This window comes from Astatotilapia calliptera, chromosome 13 (assembly GCF_900246225.1).
Source record: "Astatotilapia calliptera chromosome 13, fAstCal1.2, whole genome shotgun sequence".
NCBI classification, from domain to species: domain Eukaryota; kingdom Metazoa; phylum Chordata; class Actinopteri; order Cichliformes; family Cichlidae; genus Astatotilapia; species Astatotilapia calliptera.
The window spans coordinates 17601873-17616196 of NC_039314.1; the positions used below are offsets into that span (position 1 = coordinate 17601873).

At 36.9% G+C, this 14324-nt stretch overlaps 1 protein-coding gene across 1 annotated transcript in view; it reads right to left on the minus strand.

Moving 5' to 3' along the window:
* Positions 1-14324, minus strand: part of LOC113034876 (VPS10 domain-containing receptor SorCS1-like) — a 50761-nt gene that overhangs the window by 23824 nt on the left and 12613 nt on the right. The window contains exons 2-7 of the mRNA XM_026190002.1: positions 11897-11964; positions 9684-9783; positions 9332-9490; positions 7910-7983; positions 934-998; positions 279-397 (exon numbers count right to left, since the gene is read on the minus strand). Coding sequence (XP_026045787.1) covers positions 279-397; positions 934-998; positions 7910-7983; positions 9332-9490; positions 9684-9783; positions 11897-11964 — 585 coding nt within the window. The remainder of the gene's footprint in view (positions 1-278; positions 398-933; positions 999-7909; positions 7984-9331; positions 9491-9683; positions 9784-11896; positions 11965-14324) is intronic.

Sequence of the window (14324 nt, forward strand, 5' to 3'; positions counted from 1 at the left end):
TAAATGAAGACACTAACTGCCCGAAGCTCGGGTCAAATAATTTATGCAGCCATCAAAACTCTGGGTTTGTTGCTAATTAGGCTGTTGTGCATCATGCCAGAGTGGCATTGTAGTAATACACAACGCTGCAATTTAATTTTTACCCCATCTCTTCACAGGATAATGGCCCCTTTTAGTTAATGAAAAACATGACTGTACATTAAGACAAGAGTGAACACATTGGTTTTACAGCATTTAATTGTCTTTTAATGAAACCAGACCTCACAATAAAAACCCACCTGGATAAAAACGTATTCATCCTGAACCACAAGGGAATCAGGGATGATAAACCCAGGAAAAGGTTTGCTCTTGTTTCCATCAGAGCAATTCTGAAGTTTACAAGTTATGTACTGCGATCCTGTGGGTAAGCAAGAAATTAGTGCTAAAAAGACAACATAATACAGGAACAAACAACCTTCTGTAGCCCACAGTAAAAGCTTAGCAGTGCCTATGCTCATAGTATTAAGTGAAGCATAGAAGCAAAAATTTGGAAGCCAATATTCTTACTAATAGATAAAGTAGAGAGAGCTGTCCCAGTTTGTTAACATCAGCCAAATGAAGTACTCTCTACAGAGATAGGGCATTAACACACAAGGCCCTTATGGAAGTGCCCCCCTCTCTGCATTGTGGCCAAGAAAGTCGAGCCGAGTGCGCCAAGTCACAGCCCAGCCCTTCAAAAATGAATAAGCTCGACTGTATGAAGACTTCATGTAGCCAGATGGGAAGAAGAATTTCAGCACTGACTACTTTCTTTGTTTCTCACTATAATAATAATATACTTAAATGAAATTATTCATATATATTTATTATATTAAAAAAAACATTGTTAAACTAAATTGTGATAAATCAATTTTTTTTTCTGTGTTGCTAAGGTAACATGTTGTTATTACTCACGCCCATCAGAGACGCTGATCTCCAGATGAATCATTCCTTGTTCTTTGTCCAAGCCCAGTCTGGACCTGTAACATCATGATAAACATTACTTTTTGTTTTATAATCAGTGTCTGTCCCGTGACCCTTAAGAAAAGTGAACGTTTCACATTGTCTGAAGAATTCCTCATTTATTTCTTACTCTGAAGCACATATAAGAGCTACAGGCTGCCTAAAAGCCCACTTTCGTCTGATGTATGGGCTTTGCTGAAGCCTCCTCATGAAAAAGGTGATATTAGCTCTGGGCTCATTGAGCCCCACCTCTTCTCTATAAGCCTACTGTGCTCTGACTGGCCAGCTTTCCGGTGCCTGTAGTGAGTTACCATCCTTTGCTTGTGAGCACTGCCTCCTCCTGTTCCTGGTGAGGAGATTCCAAGAGCAAAATGTAAAAACAGAGATGAACACAAATGTCTTGTTCTTAACTACAAATGGCAATTTCTCCAATCTACTCTCACATGTTCAAATTCAGTCTGGTATATGAGAAGATCTGCAGCAACAAGGACAGCAGCAGGGCATCTATGCTTCAAAACAGACTGGTTAAGCTAATTACCAGCTGACTGTATGATATAACACTGAAGTTTCAATCACAAGCAATATATGGAGAAGTCTATATAAAAGAAATCTGTGATAAGCTTACTTAATCTCTATGAAGATGCAGGAAAAAATGTTCATGTCATGTTTGTAGCAATGGGTTTTTTGATTAATCATATTTGATTCTTGCTCTGACATGAATATTGAAAAGTTGTAAATAACAATGTACATTGTTTAGAAGGTTTACAACCTCCAGGCTAGAAAAATGAATCCAACACAAAAGTGTTTAAAAAACTACCGAGGCCACTTGAAGCGAGTCAGTCCCCACAGACTGCTATAGCAAAATGGCCAACTTAGAAGCAATAAAAACCTTGTTTACAGCCTGGCACAGAAAATACATAATACACTGTTTTTTGTCTTTAGAGGTAGTCTCCTCCATCATAACAAATATATACTGGGTCTTTATAACTCATCCTTCTGGATTCTGGACATGGCTGCTTTGACTGACGTGTGCTGATGCAGCCTGCTGAACACTATAGTCACAGACTCAAGCCCTCCACTGTCTGTTGCTAGTGTCTTCTGGAGCATTTTCATGAAATAACCTGACTGACATTATGGCTGTGGTACAGCTTGTGCAAGAAGGTTTAGAAATTTGCCCTTTAGTGTTAAAGAGTTAAATTCTGGTATTTTACTAGTGTGCTACAAAACAAATTAGCAGGTACACATGTCTGTCCAGTAAGTTTGTGGTGGTGGTTTGTTAAACTTTTGCTTTCTTCTCTAAATCTGGTCTCTTCTGGGTCCAAAAACTAACACGGCAGCAGCCAAAATGAGGCTTCAAAACACAGAGCACAGAAAACAATGACATGCTGGGTACATCTATCTTTTATACACACATATGTGTATTTGGAAACTCCATGCTGCCAAACAGATGTGATATTGCTCCAAAGCACCTGGAGCTGCCCAGGCTTCCAGTTGGCCAATCAGAAGACAACAGGCTGTCTGAGATGAAGGACTTAAAGAGTTCAGAAGTAATATCAGCTTTTATATTATTTATATTTTATCAGATTTTTTTGGTGTGATTCCTCCAAAGCTATACAGACTGACAATAAAATATAAAGCAGCAAGCATTACACTGCATGCGAATTTAAGTTATGTATTAAACAGTTATTCCCAGTTATTCCCAGTAGTTCCAAAATCAAGAAGTTGTTATATTTAAATTGGAGTATTACTATTTTTTGTCACCACTAGTGCTGATAGTTGCTGCATATGTTCATGCAGTTCATGGTTTTTTTTCATAAACTGCACGAGAACAACTAATGCCAACTGAGAAATAACTTATTTACATATTAATATAATTGTACTGACTTGCATACATTTGCAAAGGATTAAAAGTTAGTCTAACTTAAAGAACAGGCAGAATTTTCTTTTTTTTTTCTTTTTTATTTTATCCCCTTAATAAATTATTTTGGGACTCCTGAAGCCCTAAATTAGGCTTTCATTGTAGGTCCCCCAATTTTAACATTCAGTGTTTTGTAACAAGTAGCTTAGTAAAATAGCGAGACAAAAAGCACTGAATATATTTGAATAAAGTGGAGCCTTGTACATAATCAGGCTGTAACAGAAACAAAGAAAACTGAGAAAACTCCTTAGTAAGCGCACTGAGCTCACAGTAATTGGTGGGGGTTTTTAATGCTCTTAGAAGTGCAATATTTGTCTTAGATTAGTTGGTTGTCATTTAAATTTCATTAGTGGTCATGAGAAATGAGAGAAGGAGCAGTGGCGATTTTTAGGGTTTCATTTTCCAGGAGCAACAACATAGCAACCATAACTACAGACCTGATGGGTCGTTTGGCCTGTACCACTCGTTATCTGTAAAGTATACTTAGCTATCTTACTGTCATGGTCTCCGCTCCTCGACAGCTGACAGCTGTCAGGTGCTTTGTTTTTGTTTCCCTTTCTCTCTCGCCCTCTTCCATTCTCTCTTTCTCCTGCCGGGGCGGAGCTCAGTATGGGCTCCTGCCCCTGGCCTACACACCTGGAGGTGATCAGCACATCTGTTGCTGATCATAAGAGATTGGAACCCTTCTTAAGAGGGCGAGTCTGCTCTACTCGTCGCTGGATCGTTGAGCCATCAGCGTCAGTCGTCCTGTATTTTGTAAAGTCAGTTGGTGAGCCTGTCTGAACCAGGAAACTAATGGTTTTTTTCTGCCTGTGTATAGATTGCCTCTGGACCTGTTCTTTCCCTGTGCATGGCGACTGAACGGAAGCAAGAGAGATAGAGGAAAGGAGAGGAGATGTGCGAGGGCTGAATAGAAACCTTCCCTTCCTGGACTCCTGCCTCTTTCACTCCCGGACCCTGGAACCCCGGCCCCTTTTCCCTTGACACCATTATGTGTATATATGAATTCCACTGTAGAGGAACACTGTAAATAAATGCACCTTTTAAAGACACTAGTGGTCCGCGCGTGAGTCCGATCTACGAAACCTGACACTTACTCACTTTCACTACAGATTCTTCACGGTAGCGGTTAAGTGAAGAGTGGCTGGAGTGACCACTTCTTGTATTAATAGCAGCTGTTGTGACAGAAGATGGGTTTTCTTCTCATTTTCCATACTGTGTCTGAACTACAATATAAAAAGCTCCAATCCTGCTTCCCTCAGCACTCTGTAATTGCCTCACAGCTCCATCTCTTTTAATGGACTTTCTGTCAAATACTTCATCCAATTCTATCAGTGAACAGCAGCACTTGGTCTTAAATAACCCCTGCAATGTTACACTATGTTCCCCAATAACTAACTCCTTTTGGTAGCATTTTACAGCAAGGACGCAAGACCTTTCAGGAATTCATAGACCACTTTGTGGTTGAGTAAACACATTTGATTAAAATATTTGATTAAAACCTTCAGAACTATAAGTAACATACCTGAATTAATAGTATCTAACGCAACAACTTAGGGAATTTTAATGGCAAAGATTTGTGAATTATCAAATCATGTTAATGTCTTCATCATGGTGTAGGATGGGCTAAAGAAATTGAAGTAATGGCATTGAGCGATTTTGGTTGAATTCCAAATGTTATAATTACATATCAGAGCTTTCATTCTTCGTATCTTTAGCCTGGCCTTTCCGATAAAGAGGCAGCCTTGTCCTTCTTTAACACAGCGAAGCAAATGATAAATAGCAGCAGAAAATAAATCATATTCAACTTTTCATATCAGTATGCAAGAGGTCATGAATTCACGATAAGTGTTAACATATGCTTTTGTAAATCATCTTAAACTGAGCAGTGTGGGATGCTTTTTTCTTGCATATTTGGGTTTATGTATTTCCTTAAAGACAAAAGGATGTGCTTACACATTTGAGCACTGTAAATTAGATTTTTGATTAATCCTTTGGCATCACTCACTGTTCCAGATGATGGGGGGAAAAAAATCAAACGTATCTTTAAAACTAGGATTTGTTGCATTGACGCTTCTGTGTTAGTGAGGTGAATTCTTTATTTGGTTTTTGGTTTTTATTTTTTAAAACAAACAACTGTTATGAGTGATTTTCACACCAAACCTTTGGTGATTTGTGAAGAAAGACCATCTGCTGATGTCTTGTACAAACCTAAATTATGAACACATTCTCTGCTGAAGAGTAGCTGCAGTCTCATGTAAGAAAGAATTTGAAAGTCAAACATGTGTACTTATATACTAATCTACTGTGCAAAAATGTTCAGCTGCCCCTCATTTCTTTATATTTTGCTAGGGGATGTGGAACAGGTGCAGTAAACATACATGGATCTACAGTGTATAAGGTAAACTGCCTAAAAACACATTTCTAACAAGCTTGAAAGTCAATATTTGGTAGGATTACATTCACCACAGCCTGAACCCTCTTAGGCAAGCTATCTTGTAATGTTTTTGAATAGTTTTCCATGCTTATTGAAGGACATTTAAAGCTTTTCTTTGAATATTGGCTGTTTTTTGGCTGGATCTGGGGAGGCCACTCATAACTGACCGTGTTTCACTGTGTGTTTGGGATCATTTTAATGCTGAAAAATTAAGCTGTTGTCAGTCAGATGCTTTCTAGATCATAGATTCTGCATTTCATCATTTTTTTATGTCTAATGGGAGAGGGCCCACCCACATCTACAATGAGCCCATTCTGACTGCCCATAAGAATATTGTTTTTAATTTTTAATGATCAGAATAACGTATTTAAATGCACAAAAGGCTAAATGTGAATTCTATGAAAACACTGATAATTGAGTACATACAGTGAGGATAAACTTGCTTTCTTTCTTTTATTATATTATTTATTTAGTTACAATTTGAATGTCAGTATTTAAGAGAGTGAATACTCTATGATGGTCTTCACAATGGTGATAGATCAGGTATTGTTTTCATACATTATGCATGTGCATGTATTCACTCGTAATAAACACAAGTGGTAGAATAGTATCAAACACATGCATTTTATGTGATTACAAGTTCCAGCCCAAATTAGTTTGGCCCATCCTTGCACTACACCTGTACACACTGCACACTTCATCGAGATATGGCAACTTTTCAGCTAATTTGGCAATCAACTTGGTGCAAACATACAATTTCATTTGTAAAACTGCTTTATGTTTGACATGTATCACATATTTAGCTCAAGAAATTGGAACTAATGTGTTTGAGAGAGGATTTAGTAACAAAGTGCCTAAAGATACAATATAAAATTGTTTATTTGTCAAGTTGACTGGTTCATCCCTTCAGTTAGTTTTTTGGTATCCTTAGATGATAATTAGGTCAGTGTTACGTAACATTTCTCTAAAAGTACTGGACTGAAAATGAGTGAAAAATAGCCTATAGTCTATAGGAAAATTATGAAAGACCTTGTACAGTACTGGTGTAGTTCATTATGTAGGTTACATGGAAAGATCCAGTCTACTTTATGTTTTACACATCATTATAAAGGGATTATAACCTACTCTTGTAGAAGGCTGGTTAATATAATGCTGTGTTTTAGCCCTGAACATGGGACAGGATTTCTGTGTTGGCAATAAAATGTTTTTGTGTGACAAGCTCCTTCACCACTGCAAATTGTATTTTTAGTGTATTTTAAGTCCTTGTGGGCTGGGAGTTTGACACAATAAATACCGAACTCACACACACACAGTAAATCCTGTGGGCTTACTTCATGCAGCAGTTTTAGCTTATGAAGATTTTCCAACCTAGCTGCAAACTGAAGTACCTTTAACCCAAAGATGTCCATCGTTCTGCATTTAATTGTATTGACTAGAAAAAAACAAATTAGAAAGTTAACTATTTCTCCTGAACAACCATAAGCAATGAGGCTTGAGGATAAAAATATCAGCATCATTAAACAAGGCACTAAAATGCCTTTTTCATGACTTTCCCTGAATTCTACTTAGTCATTACCTCTTCCCTACAGATTTGTATTTACCATAATATTGTCAACATGATTTAAGACTAACAAAAACCTGCAGATCACTCCACTGTACGTCATTTCAAACTTCCTGATTAATATGGCTTTATTTATTTATTTATTTAGAGAAGAGTGTGAAGCCAGCTACTATAAAAACTGTCATAAATTTAACACATATCAGCGACCATAGTCCCTGTATCGGTTCCTAAGAGAAGCTCAAAAGCCCCAGGACACAACCTCAGTCCTGACTCTATGCATCAGGTACATGCATGCAAAAAAAGAAAGAAAGAAAGAAAGAAAGGAAACCAAAAAAAAAGAAAACCTGATGGATAATGTTCGGGTAAGCCCTGATTTGTAACATAATATGGTAATCCAAAAATATGCCAAAAATATTTCATGAGGAGACTGTATTCGGTGGATCAAATATTTACAAGTGTGTGTAAACTAGACACAGCGCATTATGTAAAAAATAAAAAGAACGACAAGCAAATATAAAATATTTATAAATACAAGCCAAGCTCTGCCTTCCTGGAAACCTTGCTTGGCATTTGCTATTTAAAGAAAAAGGCTTTAAGTTTAATTCATTTTTACCATTTCTGAAAGGACAAATGCAAACATGTTGTTTTTTCTATAACCCAAGGCACTTCCTACAAAGATCTTTATTTAAAAAAAAAATGCTTTACATGGCACTTTGAAAACAAAGCCACAAAGTGCTTTACAAGACAAAATAAAAATGGCAGGCCCGAGCTAAAACTTTTTAAAAAATGGCACACTTGAGACTCTAGATGTTAGGTTTAAATCTGACTTGATAAAATTAATGTTTTGTTTTCTTTGTCATTACTGAAAACAAGCTGCTGACTGATCATTCCCCTCTGTACTACTGTTGTGAGCAGAGTGCTAAAAATGCACACAACTCAATTTACATATTTTGTGTGAAAATAATGCAGCATGTTTCTACCAGAATGACAAATGACTGGATGTTGATCTCACCAGTAGAATCTGTTGGGGACGACATTGTCATGCACAAGCTGCCATCTTCTTCCAAACTCAACGGAGACATAGAGCTGAAAAATGGGAAGGCATTAATCAAATGTCTACGGCATGAGGTACAGTATAAAGATGATTTTTTTTCAGAATCTCCAAAAGGATTATTTCAAGATTTATGTCCAACTTCTTTTCCAAGCAGCTGCCAAATCTTTAAATTTTGTGGCATTAAGATTTTTAGTTGTTTTTTTAAAAAAATACAGCACTACTAAGTGCATGCTTTATGCGGAGATCCACCAGTTCATGTAAAAATGCAGTAACCCGTAGAAGCCAGATTTTAAAAATAAAACAGGGAATGGTGTATATCTACTGTGATGGCTTAAATAAGAGGGAAGTGATATACAAAGTGGTCTCTGAGTTAAAAACCACAGCGTCTTGTTCTTAAAGTAAGACAGCAGGATTCCTACCTGACATCTTAAAATCCGTCTTGTAGCTGTCATTGTAATTTTTCTCCATAAAGCCATTTTACTTGTGTTCAAGCAGTCCGAAAGCCTGTCATCTCTCCTTAATGACTGAGCAGCGTGCATCTTAAGCTCTCAGCCTTACAAGGATCGGCAATATCATTTTTGAGTTATCTAAGTACTTACAACTTTTAAAAGACATGACAGGCAATCAATAAATGTAAAATGAAACCCAGCTATAGCTGCGATAAAAGGAACAAGGAAAACCACTGAAATGTAGCTTTACAAAGACATACAGAATGACCTAAAGGCAAACGTCTCTGGAGCATCTTTATTTTGACCCATCTGTGGCTCTCAACTCAGCTTTCATCTTCCTCCCTGCATCATTTATCTCACTTCTCAGACCTTGACTGTTTTTCTCTCTGAAAATCAAGTCTTCCAATAGCAGGCTGGGAGTCCGAGTTTGATGCCTCTGGTTTTGAGTAAAGCAGACAGCAGGGTTCTCACACAGAGTAATGGAGGGTGTGTGTTTATGCTCGCTATTGTGTGTGAGTGAGTTTGTGCATTGTTTGGGCGTGTCTAACTTGTTAACTTTCCCCTGTGCTTTCTGAGGACACATCCATTCAGAGCTGTCTGTAGCTGCACCTTATGACCTGTTAAGGGCTGCAGAAGCGGCAGATATCTGTGCTTGTGAAGACCATGTTATGAGAGTTAACGTTGGCATTAAAATGAATGCATCTGACCATGAAGGCAACCTATGTTCTGTATCATTTTATAGAGAGATTACTTGCAATGTGACCCCACGGTGACTTCAGTCTGGCAGAACATTCAAGTAAAAGTAACAAAAGAATAAAAAGCAGCAAGTAATCTGTATACAACAGCCCACATTCTCATATGGAGATGTTTTTCTGTCACATTTTCAGATTTTATTGCAACTATTTCATGCCATCTGACAGCTACACTCTACCTTTTGGTCATGGCTGTAAGCCAGGATCCAGTCTTCCTGCTCGGGGTGAAAAAGCAAGCTGAGGATATCAAAGGCTAAGCTGTATTTTTGATAGGACGCCCCCTCGTCAAGGCTAATGAGCAAGCTGCTCTCCACTTCTGGGTCGGTCAGTAACATGATCTAAGACAAGACAAGACAAGAGACAGGGGAATCAGCAGCCCACCATGACAGCATCCATTCCACAGGGCTTAAAGAGTGCTTGTGCAACAGACGCAAGGCACAGACTCCTGCAGGGCTGTGTAGGGTAAAAATCATAATAACCCTGCTGACAGACTTATGAATCCACGTACACGACATGCACGTTCACACTTACCTTCATCTTGTTGTTTGGACTGACATACAAGTAGCTCAGTATGGTTTTTGTCCCGACTTTCTCATTGAGCTTTTCATACGTGGTCCCATAATCAGTTGACCTAAAATTCAATTACAGGACAAAGTAAATGGGTTTTGCTGGAGAGAAGAGAAGAACAGCGCAACACCTACTAGTTAAGATGCTGATGGTATCATTAAGCATTTCAGGGAAGCAGAAAATTACCACAGCAGAAGTCGTGAAGCAATTTGCTAAATGAATGGAGATTTTTTTAATTATTAAAATAAACAATAAATCCAGTGTTGCATGTGTGGCTGGGGCATGATATTATTATTCCTTTTAATTAGTAGTGGTATTATAAGTGTTATTATTGTGTTATTATTGATGCTTACATTTAATTACCACTCTGTCGTGTTTTAGAAATCAAATGAAGGACATATTTGCCTGAAAGCTTAATAATGGGGTTTTGAAGTCAGTTTTTCATCTCAAAACAAAGGCACTATTTCAGATTTCATTTTGAATACCTATTATTTTCACCAAAATAGATATCGGTTTTAGGTGGTTGGTGACATTTCAGTAAAAAATAGCCGTTGCACTGCATAATACAAAAAAAACTTGTGGATTTAGGATGTCTTAGAGGATAAACACCAGTATTTGATATCCTGGCAAGAGAACGCACTGAAATGTTGCACAAAGCTTCATGAACTAAGAATGATAATAACTAGGAAATCACTTTGTTTCTTCAGTTCTTGATGACTGTATTAAACACCAACATAACATGCTGTATAGAAATGACATGTAACATGTCTGAATTGTTAAAATTCACTTCATTTGCTGATGATTAATTTATATTTCCCTAGGAACACTTGGAACAATATAGTGGAAAGAAAACTGAAAGAAAATGGCTGAAATTAAAAAAATATATTATCACTAAATTAAAGCAAAATAAAGCAGAGGATGTTTTGTAACAGGCAAATAAAAAAAGTAAATTTATAAGTATAAAGAGGGCAAGAAAAATGTATTTCCGGGCATGATAATTGTATATAAATGATGTTGGAAGGTTCATATGAAAACCACTTTTGGCTGCTCCATTATCCACAAAGGAGTCGCCACAGCGGGTAACTCCACATGTCAGATTTGGCAGATTTGTTACGACAGATGCCGTTCTTGACACAAGCCCAAACAGATCTATGTTCCCAAAGTTGAAAGGGATTGAACTTTCACTTGTTAGGCGAATATAAACAATGTAAAAATATGAAGGTCCAAAACTAAATATACATAAAACTTTACATAAATCAAAATCATTATACATACTGTGCATTACTTACTGTGTGGAGGTGTGGAGAAACACATTCAAAACAAGAGCTAATACAGTGCGTATGGTACAGGGGAAAAATACTACAGGACTTAAAAACCAACCATAAACCAACCATGCAACTATTCATTAAACTACATGCCTTAAAATGTTACTATTCAGTCCATCTCAACACTGCACTGGTAATATACAAAGCACAAAATAATCTACCTCCAAACTGTATTCAAAGGTTAAATCAAATAGGTGTAACCATTGTGGAATAGGTATGACAAGGAATTAAGATTGTGTAGTTCTCTTTTTAAATTCCAAAAACCAGGTGATGAACAAATGTAAAACCTTATTACTATTGTCTGTGAAACATTCGCTTTTGTCCTTGTTTACCATTTGTTTCAAATGTATTATTTTTCATTTGGTTTTTGTTTCAATGAAATCGAGTTAGAAAAGCATTGCCATTTCAAATTTGCTCTGTATAAAGGATAGGCACGATAAGCTAAAGCTTCATCCTTCAACTATTCTGTCAGTAATTTGTGTTCCTCCCATTTAATTAAATTCTTTGTTGTCAACATTTATTTTAATGGGCACTTCTTTTAATAACAACAAAAATTTAAATGCTTGTCATAAATATGTGGAAATGGATAGATTCAGCATTTGATGACAAAGTGTAGACTTTACCAACTTCTATTACACGAAATTAAATCTTTCACCTTTTACTGACAGGAAAGTAACTTGCGTCACTGTGGACACAACAATGACATTAAGTTAATGATTCAGTGTTAATGCTTTTGTGCTGATCTCTCCAAGGGTCCAAACAGTGTGCAACTACATTAACATCAACATAACAGTAACATCAATGTGTCCTGCTGTATAACTACAGAGCGTAATATCAGAGAGGAGATCTTACCTCCATAAAGAACTCTCCGTTACTCTGCCAGAGTTAAAGTCGTAGTATTTTGTCAACATGAGAATCACCTAGAAAACAGATCAAACAGATTACCAGCTGTGAAGGTGTGTATCATCAGTTTTCAATAGCAGCCACAAAGTGTCAGATAGCGAACCAAAAGCCGCCCATGCATGTGTCTTTTAATCTCCCTGACAGACAATGCTTTATTAAAAACACAACAAAACCGTGATGCCTTGTCAACCCACTACCCCTGTACGCCATGAAGCCTTGTGCATATTCTCAAGGGAAAAAATCTGATCACATATGTATGATATACTGTGTTTTATATACCTATATATTGTTAAGACAGAGTAGAGGACCAAGAAATGCAACCACTGGTGAGCAATGACTAAATGAATAAATCAGTAAACACTATAATTTATTCTTGGCATAGAAAGGCAGACCTTAAAAATATATAGGACATCCATTCTGTAGAGAGTCATAAAAAATGTCACTTACATGTGTGGTTTACAGTTCACAGGGCTTTACCAAACACATAAAAACTACAGATTTCCTGCTGTCTTTCAAATTAATATTAATAAACGGCTTGCTGTGGAATATCATTTGCCTGCTTTTCTCAGAACGTATCAAACCTTAATCAAAGCCAGTGTGTTTGTATGTGCATGTAATTACTGATGCATGAAGGCGTGTTTACATGCTCTTTACTTGTTTGTTTTTTTACTTTTTCTTTAGTGAAGAAACGGTTTTACATATAATTATATATATTTAGCAGAAACAAATGCAGAAATAAAAATAATGTCTGCTAAACAGTCATTGTGAGCTAATGAAGGGCACCATGTGAACAGCAGTTCACATGGTGCCCTTCATCCTTTACGCAAATTAACTGCTCAAGCAGTGCCCTTTGTGCACTAGGGAATCATAAAACCAGCAGCTCATATAACTCTCTCGGGAAGCCTTTTGAGGCATCTTGTTGAGCTTTTCACCGCTACCTTCTAATTATCAAGTGTTATGAGCATTTGGGGTGACATTCCCTATGATGACTAAGAACTTCATCATATTAACAGGAATTTTTAACTTTTTTTATTAAACTTTTGCATATAAAAAGGCCAAACAGAACTCATTTTCCAGGTTAAAATCAAACAAATCCTTTTCATCTCTATTTGATAAATGTGCACTTTCAGGTGAATCATGTACCATATTTTCTGTAAAAAAAAAAAAAAAAAGTATTTTTCAAAGCTAAATTATTCAATATGAAGTCAAATCAAGTTTGTTCTCTATATGCTTATAATTCCTAAATATACTGTAGATGCAAAGACGTGTCACAGCAAGCGAGCGAGACCATAATTAGGTTGAAACAACAAAATAAACAGAGAGATAGCAAAAGGTTTGGGAGAAAAGCAACTTCAGAGCATCTAACAAGTCAAGAACACTCGAGGAGGTAAGCATATTATTGCCGAGGTTTACAATCAAGACCTGCCTTCAAAAATGGGCATACAGATGGTTTAGACAATCAAAGTGCAAACCACTGGTTACACTCAGGAACAGGAAGGCCAGATTGGATTTTCTGAGAAAACACCTAAAAGAGCAGGCACAGATCTGAAAAACATATTTGGACAAATGAAACCAAGATGAACTTGTACTAGAATGATGGGGAGAGAAAAGTATAGAGAAGGAGAGAACAGCAGCTCCTGTTCTGAAGCATACCACATTATTTGGTGGATCATGGTAATGTTATGGCATGGGCATATGAAACTGGACTGCTCGTGTTTGTTGATGTGACTGCTGATAGAAGCACCAAGATGAATCATGAAAAATAGTGCAAAACTGATCAGGTAGTGCTTCACAGTGCAAACGGATAATGACTTGTAGCATACTACAAAGCAACCCAAGAGTTTCTCAAGGCCATTTTTCAATAGCCGAGTCAGTCACCTGATCTCAACCCAGTAGAGAATGCTTTCAGTTATTATGTACAAAACAGACAGAGCCACAAACAAGCATTAACTGAAGGTGGCTGCAGTATAGGCCTGGCAGAGCATCTCAGAGGAGGAAACATAGCATTAGACAGGCAGTCATCCAGTCCCTGTTACTTGAGTCTGTGCAAATGGAAGACTAAGTATTCAAATGGCTGCGATTCGTTAACAAAAATTAAACAAATAAATCAAGCTAAAAATCTGCATTTTGGTTACATATCAATTGTTTTAATTAAAATCCACTGTGGTTTACATATTTTTAAAAAACTACAAAATTCATGTACAGTAGTTATGTTTTCAACAAATTTTGGACTTTTTTTCAAGTACATATTGTTATTGTTATTATTGTGTTATTATGCGATTGCAGTTTACTTTGGACATTATATGACTGGGGTTGAAATCAGTGATCATTTGCTTTGATTAGCTGTCTACAGATCAGTTAATATTTTATCACAATT